The 18,000-nt window shown below is 37.0% G+C and overlaps 1 protein-coding gene across 5 annotated transcripts in view; it reads right to left on the bottom strand.

The window, feature by feature from the left end:
* Positions 1 to 18,000, bottom strand: part of PTPN3 (protein tyrosine phosphatase non-receptor type 3) — a 159,326-nt gene that overhangs the window by 74,081 nt on the left and 67,245 nt on the right. For 2 of the 5 annotated variants that reach the window (XM_030969746.1, XM_030969740.1), the window contains exons 2-7: positions 16,501 to 16,655; positions 5,173 to 5,280; positions 4,972 to 5,014; positions 3,817 to 3,895; positions 2,418 to 2,462; positions 1,447 to 1,499 (exon numbers count right to left, since the gene is read on the bottom strand). In XM_030969746.1, the coding sequence (XP_030825606.1) occupies positions 1,447 to 1,499; positions 2,418 to 2,462; positions 3,817 to 3,895; positions 4,972 to 5,014; positions 5,173 to 5,280; positions 16,501 to 16,655 (483 nt within the window). Of the gene's footprint in view, positions 1 to 1,446; positions 1,500 to 2,417; positions 2,463 to 3,816; positions 3,896 to 4,971; positions 5,030 to 5,172; positions 5,281 to 16,500; positions 16,656 to 18,000 lie in introns of all 5 variants that reach the window. The other 3 variants (XM_030969733.1, XM_030969724.1, XM_030969751.1) reach the window with 2 other exon arrangements.

Genomic DNA, 18,000 nt, shown 5'->3' on the forward strand with positions numbered 1-18,000 from the left:
CTGGTAAAAGCAGCACTATCAGAAGTTAGAAAAAAGAGATAAATAACTCAATGGAAAATCCAGAATACACCATGAAAGAAATGAATAAAACACACTAGCACCCTTTGACAATCTTCACCGTCCTTCTAGCATTCTCCTTTAGCACAGCTAACTGTGTTAGTAGATATCCTAGCCTATGTACTAAAAAGGGAACAGTCCTAAAACTGAAGGGGAAGCAAGAACAACTTGGGGATTTGGGGTACACTAGATATATCATGATTGATTTTCTTTTTGATAAAATCTTTGCATTCTTCACTTTTGAGCTTTAGCACAACTGGATCACCAATTCATTTAGCAATCCTAATGGTGCAGACTGTTTCAGCCTTCAAGTGCCCTTACTGGGCCTCGGAAACACCAGAGCAGGATACATTTCATCTGGCACCACAATTGGGACTATGGGAAATTTGGAAAATTTCAGCTGTTCTTACTGAAGCTTGAATCTGATTACAGTTTCATTTTATAAAAGAGTGCAACATATGATATGCTTAAACATAAAAGCAAATGTTTCATAGACTGTTAGGGTTTCAACAGATACTAAGAGTTTATCACATTTCTCTTTGAAAACCACACTTTAATTTTTTTAGCTTGGTTCTTATTTCAAACAAAAATTACCTCAATTGTTTCTGTGGGCCTTGTTAGCCTTTCCATAAAAGAAATGAGATTCAGCCAAATAGATACACAACTATTCTCGTTTATTTTCCCCTGACTATTTTAACAAATATGCAAACTCCACTAAACCCCCAACCTGTTTCTTTTTCTTTATTTGTTTAATGAGAAAGGTCTTCCTCCAGCTGTTTTCCACTATCTGTTGAGGATGCTTGTGAGGCATTGTCAGACTCCAGTTTGGTTTTCCTACAGAAGATGTTTTTCTAGTATTTGAAATTCTTTTGCTAGCTGAAGGCAGATGAGAAGGATTTAAGTTCTTATATGTAAAGTCATCTTAAATGTGTTGCAAAGGGCCAGTTTTACGTAACTAACAAACCAAATTCCATGAAACAAACATTGTGTAAGAACACTGTAGTTTCTTAATCATGAGTTTACCTTCCTCTTATCCATTCTCTAGATGACCACTTATTCCCTTGGAATGCTTTCTCATAGCTATTGTAACACAGTAAGTTTCACAGTTTTGTTTCCACTGACAATGCAAACCTGACTTTTTAGTCAGCAGTCAGAAGCACACATAAATAGCAACATTACTCTTGTATCAATTTTTTTTTTTACAGGTCTAAAAAGTATTCTTTTTCTATTTAGACTGCCTCTGGAGGCTGGTCTAATAACCTTCACCTGCATACTGAATACTCAAATAGATAAGGAAAGAAATCTTTCCTGACTTTTCAGCACCAAAGAGCCAAGAAAGTAGTTAGTCAAGTAAATTTATTAACAAAATAATGATTGGATATTACTTACATTGTACTGCATATGATGCCAGGACAACAGCAGAATTAATGGGACATGACAACCTGGAAAGGAGAGGAAATAATTTTATTTAAACATAGGCTGTATGTATGTCTTATTGAAAATGTCTCACAATTAGTTCAGTATGCGAAGACTAACTTATCTTCAAAAGAGTATCTGATTTTTTCTTACTAAGTTTGATTGTTAAAGCACAGTACCAGACATTAAACAGTCCCTTAAGTGAATGGAAGGAACTAATTGGAAAAGCACATGCTCAAACTCTTGCTGGATGCTTAGTCAGGAAAGAAAAAGGAGAAAATATTTTTATGGGGCTCTGGACATTACTTTAATAGCTGTATTTTGGTGTACTTAAAATGAGACACCAACATTAAAATTACCTAAATGCCAAGCACAAAGACAGCTCTGATCTCACAACCAAAACTGACTCTATAAAAGAAAAAAAGACAACACCTGTAGGCAAATGACATTTGGCAGCAAATACTTGGATCATGTTTTCCCGTTTTACTTTTTTCAATGTACAAACATGCAGAAATCACAGCCAAATAAACCACTGGGTATATGCCCACCATATAGGTAATATAACCCTGAAATGAGAAATGATAGCATGAACTGCCTATTACTATTCCTGATTACTGCACTAGGTAGTGGGTCCCCAGGTTTGGAATTCCATACCTGGCACACCAAGCCTTACATAAATATTTCTGTGGCTGATGTTGAGCCTGTTGACACACAGCATCTCCTACAGCTCATTCACGACAGACTTCTAAACTGTTCTTAATAAGTGAGCTATGAGAAAGTTTGTAACATTTCCTAGCAACATGATTTTCCTTTAAAGCAATGTTTCACAAGCCATATTTATGGGATAACTGGGATAATTTTACAGCAACAATATCCTCAGGTCAAAGGCTTTTTGATTTTATTTTAAAAAGAATTATAGAGAAAGTGAAGATTCTTCTTATTACCTTCCTTCTGCAATATCAATCTTCAACTGCAGAAAGAATAAATGCCTAGAAAATAATTTTTTGGAAAAGAAATAAATGTGCATTTATTTTTAAATGGTATGATTTAAATAGCTACATATATTAGCTTTACTTCATTAGATTTCCCAGCAAGCTATACAAACAGATGAACAAATATTAGTGGCATTTACAAATATGCAATCATACACCCACTTACTCTCACAACATTTTTAAGGATCTTTGGCAGTCTCTACTGCAACTCCAAAGCCACAGTATTACTGTCACAATTGACACTACAAAAACCAAATCACCATTGAACTGGGCTCTTTTTCTTCCTAAAATACTAATTTTGAATGCAAATTTAAAAAAGGCAAAACGCCCCAAATCTCAATCAAGGTTAACTTTGAGATTCTATCTTGGAGCTACTCAGTGGAGGATGAGACATTTCTCTAGCAGCATATGCTGACAAAAAGCTCTTAAACAATTCTACAAGAGCAGTTCAGTCTTCCTCTTATTAGTCTGTTTGACAATGTTAGTTTATAGTGATACTGAAGAGTGGGCATGTGAAGAACTTTAAAGAGCAGATCTTAGAATAATTTCAGTTTGAAACTGCAGAATATTTTAAAACTGCATGATTAGCAAATACCAAAACAGGTCAAAAGCTAAATTTTCTATAAGATTTATAATTTCACATGTTGAACTATTTACATTCCCAAGTCGCTGAAATTAATAAGCAATGAAAGTTCTACAGAAATGCCAGATTAATGGCCAGATTAATGTGTGCCTTCAAATTCTAAACTCCAAATTACAGGTACTGAACAAAACAAGTACTCAATTAAAATCTTGTGACAAATTAATTGCAAATTGCTTACAATTCATGCATATCACCACCCCAAAAACTCAAAGACAGGTTTAAAAATAAAACTTCAGAAGTCTACTGTAAACAGAAGCATTACACATATTTGCACGTTACAAGCAATGGGCAAACCAGAAAACAAGAATTGTTATCAGTTCTTCACCAAAAAAAATAAACCCCACCCTCCCACACCCTCAGCATTAAATCTACTACACGTGTTCAAAACTGACTCAATGTTGATACAAAACTTCTAAGATAGATAGACCTAGCGCATGCAGACCCAAAAAAAAAAAAAAAAATTCAAGATGCAAATAAACGTACTTTTAACACCTACATCTTTGTACTAACTTACACTCCAGCTGTACCTCAGAGTTGTAAGCAGTGTACATCAGAAACTACTCCTTTGAGCATGGCATTAAGCTCTCCATTCCAAATGCATTCAATACCAAGAGTAATGGAAAGTTATCTATGTAATAAAGCATAATTTGCCAACCTGCAGACATGGGCAAGACACATTCTTAGTTCATGAAGGCAAATAGAAGTTACCTGGTTTGTTCTTGCTGAAGTGTGTTAGGATCAGGTATAAAAAACCTTACACGAAAATGAAGAGTGCAGGGAAAACCTCCTGCAATATTTTAGAAGAGCAAATCAATAGTTTAAAACAGAAAGAGCATAATATTTAAATTTCTATGTATACAGAAAAATTATATGAACAACCACATACAAATCTCATGTATTTTTTCATGAAACTAAAAGAAATTATGAGAAGTCTCTCCTGATGCCCAAACACCAACTTTGAGAAGAAAATACTCTCAAATGTAGTAATGCTTTCATTTAAAGTACTTGGCATATGCTACTTTGCATAAAAGGCATTACTGAGCTTCCTCTGCCTCCTAAGTATTAGAAGAGAGAAAAGCACTAAATATATTTAAGGTATCCCAGTTGGGATAATGCTCAGTTCTATCTAACATATAAATGCATTAAATTACAGCAGTCCAATATGCTACTTTTGTATATGAATTGAAAAAAAAAAGCATGATCTGTAGCACAAGGTAGACATGAGAGTGCTGAAAAACATATCTCGAGTGTCACAGCACAAACTGGGACAGTGCCACTCAGTGCCACTCCTAAGCTGCTCTCCAGCCAGGATTATGCTGGCTGGCCTGTCCCTCTTGGCAGGCATTCTGTGTTACCCAAAGCTGCCTAAAACAAGACATACTGGAACAACAGATGTACCTGGAAGCGTGTGGCGTTGGTTTTTTTGGTTAGTTGTTTTTTAATAAAAATGCATAAATTTGGGGTTTCTTATTGTATTTGAGACAAGAAATTCTCAGAACCTACACATGAAACTGGCTATTCCTCTCTCAATCAAAACTCCTCTTCCTTTGCTTCCCTCTCAGGAGGAATTCACTGGCAACACAATATGACTACTGCTTTCATGGCCATCTAAGCATGTCTAATGCTGCTCAGAAACCAGGTTCAGCTGCTATTATAGCATCAAAGTTAATGATCTAACAGGTCTTACTTCCACTCAGGTAGGAGTAAGGAGAAGTAGAAGAATCTGTTGAAAAGACTGGAAGACACAAGACTTGCTCTTGAAGAAGAATCTACCATTTGGACAATATGCATTTGTTCTAGCCATAAGAATGCAGAAAAACAGAACTCCAAAGTTACAATCAAGATAGTAAAAATAAGTCTTACCTTTTAACTGTTTTCTAATAGGTTTGCTTGGTTCAAGCCATCGCTGTGAAATGAAAAACTATTAGATGGATTAAAAATAGTTACAAATAAATACTGTTTATGTGCACGTGTGTGCATGAATATGTGTGTATAAATATATACATATGTATATATTTATACACACATATACATGCACACACATTTATTATTTACTATACTTACAGGTGAATCTACTGAAGTCTCATTTTGCTGTAAACCAAAATATTCCTTCTCTGTCAAACCCAGCTGGTTATAGGTCATATCCAACAAAATCTGTCCAGTGTCTTGTTTCTGAAGACAAGAAAGGTTTATAAGTGAAATCTGCAACACTTATACATTTTAAGATAGAATTAATTGAAACTAATTTGGTTTTGGTTTTTTCCCTAATTTAATTCATGAATAAAATAGCTGCTAATTCATCAATTCAAAGTTTTTCAGCAATAAGAACTTTATTCTGATAAAGGTTTGGGTTTCTTTCCAAAATACTTTAGGCACATGAAATTTCCTAATATGAAGAGACATGTATCCCAGCCATTGATGTGAGTGCAGCAAATTAATCGTAAGCAGGTCACCGCTCCCTTGCCCACAGTGGGAGCAATGCTGTTCCCTGGAGTGGCAGCCTGCAGGGATGGCTTGCAGACACACGGGGCTGCTCTGGCCCCTGCTGTCACCGCAAAGCAGCATGGCAATGCTGTGCTTCCACATCAGCTAATAAAAGGCAAAGTACGTATACACTAGGATGGGAAAAAAAAAGGAGGGAGATCCTATGATCCAGCCATGAGATCCCATAAATAAGACTGCACTCTAACCTGGCCCTTAGTGTCCACATGCTCAGCTGCCATTCAGGCACTCCATTTTCTGTCTAGACGTCCCCTGTGACAGGAATCACAGAAGAACTGGTGCAACATGGTATCAAACAGGCAGCAGAGATCAGAAGTCTAAGGCTGGCATAATTTCCCCCAAACCAAAAAGGAATCTCCATGCCATGGCATTGTGGAGAACAGATTAACCAACTTCTGCCAAAGAACACTATGAATCAATTCTATTTTAAAAAGCTGCCAAACACCGAATCAAACAAAACAAAACCCCTCAACAAGACTGCAATCCTAAATATGCTAATAAGTAATAGAGAGGTTGCTGTATTGGGTTTGGGTGGCTAGATTTTGGCACTGGGGAAGCACCTGCAGACCATGGTGAATCAGCTCTGTCCCTGCAGCCCATAGAATCCCACAAGAGAGGCAGAGTCCACCTGCAGCCTGTGGAGGATCCCATGCCAGAGCAGGGATGCTTGAAAGGAGTTCGTGAATCAATGAGAAGCCAGGGGTGGAACAGGCTGCTGCAGGGACCGGCAAACACGTGAAGAGAGAAACCCACACTGGAGCAGGTTTGCTGGTAGAACTTGTGACCCTGAAGTACTGCACCTCAGGGAAGAGTGATCCATATTGCTGCAATTTGTGAAGAAGTGTGGTCTATAGGAAGCCCATTGAAGAAATTTGTGGAAAATTGTCTCCCATAGGAGGGACCCCACTGTGGAGCAGGGGAAGGACTCCTCTCCCTGAGCAGCAGGAGAAACAACCTGTGGCAAACTGATCAAAATCCCCATTCCCTGTGCTCCTGTGCCATGGCAGGGGAGAAGGTGGAGCCTGAGCCTGAGGAAGGATGAGTGGTGGGAAGGTGTTTTTAAGATTTATTTTACTTCTTATCCTGCTCTGATTTTGTTTGTAGTAAATTCAATGTTTTTCCCCAAGTTCAGTCTGTTTTGCCTACAATGGTATTTGGTGAGTGCAGAGATGTATGGCATCTTAGCTCTAGATTTTTATATATAGAATTGCTGGACAGAGCAGAAATCAGGCCAGTTTGCTTTCTTTTATTGAAAAAAAAAGAAAATCAAAGAAAACAAAGATTCCTAATTAGTTTAAGATTTTTCCAAATGTCTCTCTTGAAAGCAGAAATAATCTGCACATATTAAAAACCCCAACCCAAACAAAAAAAAACCTCAGAGGAAAATTATTTGAACTGCAAAAGACAAGCAGTTTATACTTGAACAAATTTTTTAAAATTCAGCTCTGGTTTTATTGCACTCCAATTTTTTAAGAAAATGTCTTGATTTTTTTGAAAATAATCTCTTGAAACAAAGGACTTAATGTATAAGTCACATTACTGTGGCTGGCCCCAGTCTTGCTCAGTATGTAAGTGTGCACTTATAAGCCAATTCATTTCTTTGCTTAAACATTTTTTATAATAAAACAGCGCAGTAAGCTCTGTTCAGAAGACAGATTTTTATGATTTTTTTAATAGGCTACAACACTGTTGTGATTGAGTGCTTTAAACCGCATCATATTCCATAGTCTTTCCTTTATCAAAGGAGCAATCTTCCTATTTAAAAAGATGGGAGAAGAAAAACAAAATTTCAAGCAAAGGACACCCACTTTGGAAGATGGAATATTATTCAACATTTTCTACTGCTAGAGCAGAACTCCTAGCAGCTCATTCGTGACTTGAATGCTCAGTGTTACCATATCAGGCTGTTGGCCTCCAATGAAAAGCTGTGCCCATTTTTCTGGAGTAAAGTCACATGTGGAGAAAACAATGTAGGCAACACCCAGATGTTGAGACTACCTTTTCCTCTCCAGCACTCTCCCATCTTGTCTAAATTTCAGAGAAAACAGTTGAGATCTCACAATAAATGTGAGTCCAGGCCTGGAAAGGCTGTGTGGCCACTAAGAGCAGCAGCTTTGCGCCCTCCAACCCCAGCCGCACATTCCTACTCCCACCTTTCAAACAGGCTGCTGCCATAGTCAAACCACAGCATTGATCAAATCCCACTTTCTCCTGAAACAGCACAGGCCTAACATCCAGCTTAGAAACTGAACTGCCAGTCACAGGTAAGGCCATGCAACCATGCATTCCTTATCACACAAAGCCATGGCATCATGCACCTGTCAGGCAGCTCTGTCCATCAGTGGCATTGCCTCCACCATGCAGACTGAGATTTGTCCATCAGAAATTATCCATATGTGTACACAAGAGGGCCCCATGGAAACAGCAGATTACACCTTATGAAATAATGGGCATTTCCTGACATCTGTTAAGCTCATCTTTAGCACTGACCATATTCATTTCCCCAGGGTTGGGCTTTTAGAAGCAGAAAGTTAAAATACTTTTAAGTGTCATCATGACACCTGCACAACTCAGAAGCCTAATTTAATTGCACACCTATGGTGTGAACTTTTGACAGCATCTAAACAAGCTCCTAAAGTTATATTATGACCAAAAGCAGTAATTACAGGGGATGGGATAGATACTTTGATGAAAGAAGCTGTTCAGGAATATCAGGTTTCATTATAAATGGAGCAGGAACAAGACCACAGAGGGTGGATTCTTCTGCTAATTTTTAGTTTGAATTTCAACACTTCCTATTCCTTTTGGTCTCCTTTCTTCACAACAGCATTATCTCCAAATTCCTTTCTCAATTTACATGATTCCAGTCTTTCATCCCAATTCAGATGCCTTCACCTTCTCTCTCCCCAGCCCCTCACAATTGCATTCCTGCCTCTCCCCCAGCATATATGAATTGCTAAGCCTTCTCATTGTTTCTCTGTAAAGACAAGCAAGCTCCCCACTACGACATCTTGCTCAGCAGAGTTCTCTCTTTGCAATGTTCCCATGGGTCTCCCAACCCTAAATCCAGCTGTTCAGCCAGCACTAGTCTCATCCACCTACACATCTATTTACTTCTCTTCTTCCTCTCCACATTTCCTAAAAAAAAAAATAATTTCCAGCATTACTTTTATGTAGTTCCAGTTCTTGCCCTCTGGTACTAAATGCACAGTTTTTTTCCCAGTGCCTAGATCAAGCATCCAGTCAAGATATCTAAGCTAAATAAAAAATGTTATTTTAAATTGTTCAAGTCTTGTTAAAATTCCCAGTTATAAGGGGATTTGTTGTTTTTCAAGGAAATGTTTATTTCCTTAATTTTGGTATTGCTTTAAGAAACATTTGAATTCTTTTTCGGTCTATATACCTAAAAATGGCCACACAGCTCATGCTGCACAATCTTCAACTTACTCTGTAAATTAACCATTTTGAGACCTAGGTGTAAAGTGAGGCAGGTTAAGCATGTCATATCAGAGCTTCTGAATTTTGACATCCGTTCCAATACGATTCATAGCCACAGCATATTCAAATGTTAAAATGTGTCAAGTGCTTTACAACACATCCTATTTTTACTCCCCTGTGCCATAGGAGGGCAAAACCAACATGAACACTGCACAGCTATACTGGGCATTAGAATCAAGTTCTCCTTAACCCTATCAACCATTAGGGCAAATATATAAGATGTTCCTAATTAAGCTCCTGTTTTTCTATAGCGTAATTTAAAAAATGATGTGTTTTCCTCATTAGCTTGCACTGCTATAATGACACAAACTCTTAAGAATTTCAAAGTTTTTGCTGAAAAGAAACATTTTCAAGAAGTTTGTGTGTTTCCACCTGGAAAGAACTTCCTATTTATTTCACTTTCATGATATCTACCAATCCTTATTCTGAAGTGTTAAAAGCTTTGCATCAACCACCTCATAACCACACACCATTCACCTCCATTTAAATCTGTCTTCAAATCAATTACAACTTATGTTGGATAGGCCAAAAATTAATACTTTACGCACTCATAATTAACACCTGTTACATTCTACTCATGCCACAACAAGTTCCTAAAACATTTAGGGAATTTAAATTAGTCAAATTCTATTTCTAGTAAGTTAAAGAACTGTGAAGAGAAAAAAAGCCCTCCATTACTTTTTAATGTCAAATACTGCCTAGAACCTGGAGTGATCAAGACTCACTGCCCTAAGAGCTGCATAAACTTAAGGGGAAATTGTTAGAACCTTGGACTAAAGAGGTAAATCTGCATGCAAAGTTCTTCAGGCTGTTAACTTCTACAAGGGAAGTGGTGATAATTTCGGAGGACAGTGCAATATAAAGCATATCTCCCTGTCCTGCAGAAGCTTTGCCCCCACTCTGAGGTAATGATAACCTCTCCCAGTTAAGCCCCACCTAAGCTTTTGCAAATTCAGTCTGACTTCAGATACAATGCCCACTGCCCGTCACGTGCTGTTTGAGGTCATCCTTTCCTAATTTAGCCTGTAACACTCCTTTGCTACCAGACAGCCTATGTCCCTTGGTCCTAAAAGATGCATAAGCCTGAACACAGTGCTACCACTTTCTTTTCATTTCCGCAGTAATTTAACACACAGCTAATTTGCTCTTCTGCTATCTCTGTCCTTGTCTCTTCCTGGAATTTATTTACCAACCTGATGCTCTTATTTAACCATGGAAGATTTTGTTCATCTAGAATAAACAGAACAGGCTTTTTCCTAAGGTCCAGTCTTCTGCAGAGCAGCCTAGTTTTACTATGCCTGCTTGACTGGAACTTCCCTCTTTTGTCTGCAAGTGGTCATGATCCACATGTGACATTCCCTGAAGGGTTGCCTCAATGCCAAGACTAACACTGCTAATACTTCCTTGACACTGGCTGAAGATTCTTGCCTGGTGCATGAAAGCACCCACCTTTTTCAGAACAGAAATACATGAGAAACTCAGTCTGCAAACTGCCACTGTTCTCTATTCTTTGCAACTGAAAATTGAGCTTAAAAAAACATTACCTCATCTCATAAAAGCTATTAGTTTACACTACTGATTTCCCTCACTGCAATTACTCCTGGTTCAAGATAACCTGCTACCTCATATTCCTGTATCTTTTTGTTGTTAATAAGGCCTCAAACTTAATATTTTTGATTTTTTGAAAAAGTTTCAAGAGCAACACATTAAGGAAATCTGGCAGTCAAGAACTCCCTTTAATGTCCTTGTGCTATTTAATATCTCCTTCTAACAAGATCTACAGCCACCTCCTCAGCCAACTCCTGGCCCACCCTGTAACGTTTCTAGATTCCATACACTTTAGCACAGTATTTTCCTACATAAAGGTCATACAAAATATTTGTCCAAGGACAGAGTTTTAACCCACTGCATTTCCTCTGCCTCACAAAAATGATTTAAAACAAACATATATATGAGGTTAGTCATTCCATTCTAACTTTAGAAAAATTTCCCCTCCACTAATTCTTTCCTTCAGCATTTATTATGAAGTCTTGCCCCACAAAGGGCTAAGACTAACAAGCCTGCTGTAGGGCAGATCACTTTCTCACTGTCCTCAGAGGCATCATCAAATTTCATACTGTCTTACTGCTTTCCAGTCAAGTATACTGACCTGACTCAATACAAAACTAAATATTTGCTGCCAGCCTGAAACTTCATACAGCAGTTCTTTCAACATGCAGGGACACAGAGTAGCATTAAACCATCTTGTATTATCAAACAATACCGAGTAGGAAAATTCGGTGACAGATATACAAAAATTCTGCAAGACTGCATTTTTTATGAATGGTTTAAAGTTATAAAACTCAGACCCACAGTCAAAAAGAACCTCTAAGACTTATACCTCTGTCCATTATTTTAAATATAACAACAGTACTTGTGGGTGTTCATTTTAACCATCATATTCCTTCTCAAATACCAGAAGAAGAAACTTAACTGAGGTGGAAGGAAAAGAAAAACATTCCTTACAATTCAAACTTCAATTCATGCAACTTTTTGAATTATGACAGCCTCATCATTTTCTTTCTAGAAGGAAACACTATTACTAAAAGACAACTAGTCTAAAAGCAAAAATCCCAGGTAATAAGACAAAAATATTAACTGTCTAACTGATAGACAATGCAATTCAGAAGTGATCTGCTGCTGTCAGTTTTATACCTTCTCAAAAGTCAGTTTACTTGAGAGATGCTTCCCAAGTGTTCATTCCTGGTAAATGAATCAAAGTTGAGCAAAACCAGAAAATACCTGCATGTTTATATCAAAAGTTACAGACAAATTTACATTATTGCACAATGCAATATACATAATATAATAAATACCTATTAAACACACTCATACATGGTATATGAGCAAATTCTCTATATATCAGAATGACAGCTAACATTTTCTCCAGGTGAAAAACCTATGCATTATAGTCTTAGAACATGACAGAAGAGACAATACGGACAGAGGTGAGTTAACCTTACCATAAAACTGAAACAATCAAAATTTACTAGGAGGCTTCAAGAAAGCCTGGATATAATTAAAGTCAAGTGCAACATTCAGCACTAAATGCAGTCAAGTCTTTGCCTCAAATGTGGTTTTAAAAGAACATTTCCAACTCTCAGCTTCCACGCACCTTCAGTTCTTTGCCTGGACTTTGGACATGTTCCATCTAAGTACTGAAACACATAACAGTGGAACAAGAAAGGCCATGTCAGCCTTGCATAGATAACATACTCTGTGGATTGCAAGCGATGTAGTGGAATGTGTCTGTCTGTTCTCCCATGTGAACTTTCTTGATAACAATGACCTAAAATCAGCACATACCACAGGTTATACTGATGAACTCCTTGTGATACCATTAATCCAAATTTCAGATTCACTGAAACTGTGGTATAAGACTTTTATATAAAACATTGAACAAAATAGCCCATCACTTCACTACTCTGCCAAAGTAACAAGTCCAGGAGAAAAACGGCACTGCTCTCTTGCAATTAAGTCTTTGTTTACAGCTGGTCAGAATACCAACATTCTTTGGGATAAATGATTAATAAGAACAACTTTTAAGAAAGGAAATTATGCAGCTATCTTCAGGTTCCTTAACAGATAGAAAGTTCCTCTGGTTACATCCATATGCAAAATCTACCTTCTTTTTTCCTTTGTCCAGTTTTACAATACTTGGTTTTTATTCACCCTCCTACAGACAGAACCACTGGGAAAACAAAGCAACATCTGAAGTATCATTCATCAGAATGATGAGGAAGAAAGAAACACATAGGTATAACTACAAAAGTGCCATGCCATTTGGTAACAAAATTTGATGGACATCAGCTCTGTGGGCTCCATAAAGGTCTTGTTCCTAGAGAATGAAAAGACAGTTTTATCTCTATTCTCCCTGTTCTATTCTCTGAAAGATTCAGTATTTTGAGATAACATGAATGTTCTACCATCATTTTAAAGAAGTGAGTACTAGTTCAAAATTCCAAAATATAGAAGTTGTTATCAGTGTTGCAAATTTAGACTATTCAGTTAACTTTCTATTAAATTTAAATACACCACATATTTTGTAGTGTTGAGCATATGTACATTATCAACAAGATAACAGAAATGACAACATAGGAATACACATTTGTTTAAACTTACAGTAAATTTATCTTAAGTTTCTTCTTACCCATGAGATTTCTTTTCTTTAATGTTATTTTCTTATATAATCCCCTTACAACTTTGAAAGAAAGAAATCCTTTTGCAGTAAGAATTCTGTGTTCAGAGAGTTGCTACATGACAAGCAATGCTCAGTTGTTTCCATCCCACTGTCTTTAGAATGGGAGAACTCTCCAATTCCACTTAGGCTATTATATGGACAAAAGCCAAGCTTCAAGTATTCTGCTTTTCCACTTTTACTTTCTACTATTTGTTGATGAAAAATATAATTATGTCAATGAACATAAAGCATACTTATGCATATGTAAATATTAGCCTTAGAATGTTAGTTCAAAGTGTAACATCTATCCAAACTTTGAGCCTTCCCAGATCAGAACCAGGTACCACTAGACCACAAACAACCCTGAAGAATTCCCAACCTTAATTTTCCACTAATAATATTGATGTTCTTTAAAGAGAAAACACTGAACTCTACGCTTTAGAAGAAGTGATCCTGTTCCGGTCTAGTTCTCCGAACTCTGACAGAGGAAAAAAATTCAACATATTTCAGCAATAATTGTAAAAGCAGAGAAAGTAAAAAATCTAGAAAAGTTATTTAAAATATCCAAAAGAAGAGTAGGTCTTTTTATCCATGTATCTTGTATTTATGTCTAGTCTCTTCAGAAAGCACCTTCCTTTTAATAATGTACTACTACATCATTTAATACATTTCTGCTTATTTGTCTTCTGAATAATTATGCCATGTGATATCCATATTTAATTTCTTTAAAATATAGAACTGTCAATTAACACATTGTCCAGAAATTAATTATAAGCAGAGAAAAACATCTTGATATGAGAAATAGTTTCTCTAAAGCAACACAGAAAGGTTTCACTAGTGGGGAAAATCTGTTCAGAGCAAAACTTATTTTTTTCTATAAGTACATGCCCTTCAGTTTATAACCAGCTGATTCCCAGACTGACCACAGACCCAAGTTATTCTTTGCTCACAGAGATAAAACTGAATTATGCTGGCAATTAAAATAAACACATGAACACAAAGTCAGGCTGAATTTTTCTGCTAATGTAAGCAAAACTTGGATACTAGTTTTCTGCAGCTGGTTTCAAATCCTTTTAAGAAATGGACTTTATGATGCTACCAGAGCATGGCAAAGCCTATTCTTAAGCTGCTGTAAGGTTAGATAATCAAGAAGGGCCATCCTCACAGAAAAGCGCCGCCTCCCTCATTACCAGCTCAGTACTCAAAGAACATAAATCTGCAAAGCCCTTTTCTTAGGCCATAACACAGCAGGGTAGCTGCACTCCCTGCTTGTTTCATGTACAGCAGTAATGAGTCCTATATCACCCCTATGAACAGTTCAGCATCACAACTGCAGTAAAGGAGGCCCTTACAATTCCTGGATGGAGGAGATAAGCAGCAGTGGCACCCTAAGGATACGCTGAAGGTAGGGAGAGAAATCAGTTGGGTTCAGAATTTCAAAAAATCATAGAATGGTTTTAGTTGGAAGTAACCTCAAATATCATCTGGTTCCAACTCCCCTACCATGGCCAGGGACACCTTCCACTACTCCAAGTTGTTCAAAGCCCCATCCAGCCTGGTCTGGAACACTTCCAAGGATGGGACAGCTGCAACTTCTCTGAGAAACCCATTCCAGTGCTTTACCACCCTCATAGCAAAGAATTTCTTCCTAATATCTCATCTACATCTACCCTCTCTCAGTCAGAAGCTAGCCCCCCCCGTTGTATCACTACATGCCCTTGTACAAAGTCCCTCTCCAGCTTTCTTTAGGTACCAGACGGCTGCTTTAAGGCCTACACCGTTCCTTCTCAATGGTTCCCATTTTGCACTCACTGTCTAAAGGAGGAAATGGGGAGCAAATTTCACTTGTATAATGCTGGACTTCAGGCCAAGCTGTGAAACATCTGTTTACAAAGAACAAATATACTACTATGCATGGATTTAAAACCATTTTGAATTCCCCACTTTACACAGATCCTTGTGTAGGGAAGGTGGCAATTATGCCAGCTCCCTGACAGACAAGACAATTCCCAAGGTATGCTAGAGACAAACAATGGAAACAGTATACTAACATATTGGTCCTTCTCTAACTTACTTTCCTTCTACTCCACTCCCCAATATTACACACATATATGAACACATAGCATGCAAAATACATAGTAAAATGAGAGTAATTCTGGATATACTATGGTGAAAATAACCTTTTTAACCTATCAAATAATTTATACTTCAATTAATACCCAATATCCAACGGACAAAGTTAAAAAACAAAATCAGTATGCTGAGAACTGCAATGAGACTTGGGAAAATACAACTTTTGGGTGCAGTTTTGAATGTCCTATTAGAAAGCACAGTGTTGACTAAGATATCTAAACAATACAACTTCCTCAGCAAAATGCTGCTTCTCAAATAAGGTAAATTGGATAAAATAAGTATCATATAAAGAAATACACACAAATCTTACACACAATTCTACTTAAATTTACCCACAATTTTTTTCCACATGGTCAAATAATTCTATTGAAAGGTGATTGAGAAGTTTCTCTTCTTTTCATTTTAAAATGAACCGATATTTTAAATCGGTACTAAAGGTTAGAACATTGCAGAATAAAATACACTAAACATACAGAGTATAAACATCCATTAATCCCCTTTCCCTCCCCACATCCAAATAAAGAGACTGTATTGAAGTACAAAAGACTGAACAGAACAGTCCTACTGAGCCGCAACATCTTCACTGTTTACATCATCTTTGCACTTCTGAAAATATGTACTGACATCACTACAGGAATTTATAAGGCCTCTTTCTTTCAGGAGGAGTCCTTTTTACAAGTTCTTTGAAGGAGAAGCACATCCCAGTTCAGGAGTTCCCTTTAAATATGAATTACTTATTCACAGTTGATAATGATCACCAGATCTGTTTCTTCATGGTTCCCATATCATATAGAAGACCTTTATGCAGACACAATCTGCATGCCATGGTTTTATGACATTGAAGTTGGTTGGCTTGAAAGTAAATTAAAACAGCACTTTTTAAATCCACTTCATAAGCAGTAATTCTGCAATTTGTTATTATGACAAAGCTACATCTTTAACATCTTTTGGAGATACCATGCCTCAGGGTCCCATATTTCCTCTGCAGCTTTCAAACAAATTTCTATGTATTTAAAAAGAAAATAGTTTTCCAAACTTACGTTGACTTTGAAGCTTTGTACTGAGCCATCCAAAAAGTGGACGTTACAGATTATTTCTGATCGGGTTTTCTCTTTTGGTAGCTCTGATGCTCGTATGTTATTTATCCTCCCACCTAAGGCTCGTAAACGGGAGTTCATAACTATTGCTGAATAACCTATAAAACAAAAATTATGTTTAATGACAGTTCTTATAATTCTCTATATTTGTTTTTCAGAGTAACTTACAACATCATGAAGACCTCATTACACCCCAAGTTAACAAATGCTTCTTATAGAAAAGAATAAGTTGTAAAATTAGCCTGTTGTAAACCAGAACATAAATGCATAAATATAGAGGGGTTCCCATACTGTAAATGGAAACATTATCAAGAGAATTACAGATAATCCCTGCAATGTATACCTGGCTTAGGCATGAGTCACTGCCTTAGTTTAAATCAGTAAAAAACCCCAAACACCTACTATAATATAGGAAGGCAACATCAAGACAAGTTTTATCATCTGCAACTAGGAAACCCCTTACCCCCTTTTACACTTCCTACATATTTCTGCATTTACAATACAAGTTCCACTACAATAATTCTGTTTACTCTCAGCTGACAAAACAGCCTTGAGTTAATGCAAATCAGGTTCTATCAAGTAACACTTTGTTTCAGGAATATATATGCAAACACCATATGTAAGGCAAGCAGAACTAACTTTTAAAACATGTCAATATTTTACAGTCTAGCATACATAAATTCATGAAGCCAGAAATTAATATCAAAGACGAACATCCCACAAGAAAACACTCCTTTTGTTGCTTAGGCTTTTTCCTTTTACAAAAACCCTCTTAATGAAAACCAAAACTCTAAAAACCAGTATTTACAAATTAAAACAAACAAAAGAACATCCCATCAAACAAAAAAAGCCATTCATTGAAATAAGAGGTGAATTAAATTCAGACAAGCCTGTAAACATTTCAAGCCTCTCTTCACTGGATCAGTTTACCAATTAACATCACAGTGTTTAAAGCCAGTTGGCAAGCGAAGCAGGGGATAGTTTTCCAGGTTAATTACCATACCAATTACCAAACCATTCCTCACTTATAAGGGGACAGCTACAAAGGGACTTGCATAATATAAGTATTACATAGACTGCTGGCCAAGCTAGATGGGATCTATACGAGTACTATTTTGCCATCTCCCCTTTTTCGTGTATCTGCCTTAAAACACAGGCTGGCTTTTCTTTTACACAGCTACAGAAATGGAACAATTTAGAAAAAAAAATCACTTAAAATACCAAAGCATTGCCTCTACTACATATCTCTTTGAAAGGGAAACATGAAAAGCATGAAGAGCCATGAAAAGTAAAATTGTATAAAGTGATCTTTTTGGGGTTGCAAAGGCAACAAAGCAGTGCAGTGATGCTTCTCCACTCAAGTCTGTGTAATCTATACTCAGAAGCAGCTAAAACAATTGCCTTCTCACAGACAGCTCAGAAGTCAGACACACATTAGCATTC

The sequence above is a fragment of the Camarhynchus parvulus genome, chromosome 2 (assembly GCF_901933205.1).
Source record: "Camarhynchus parvulus chromosome 2, STF_HiC, whole genome shotgun sequence".
NCBI classification, from domain to species: Eukaryota; Metazoa; Chordata; class Aves; order Passeriformes; family Thraupidae; genus Camarhynchus; species Camarhynchus parvulus.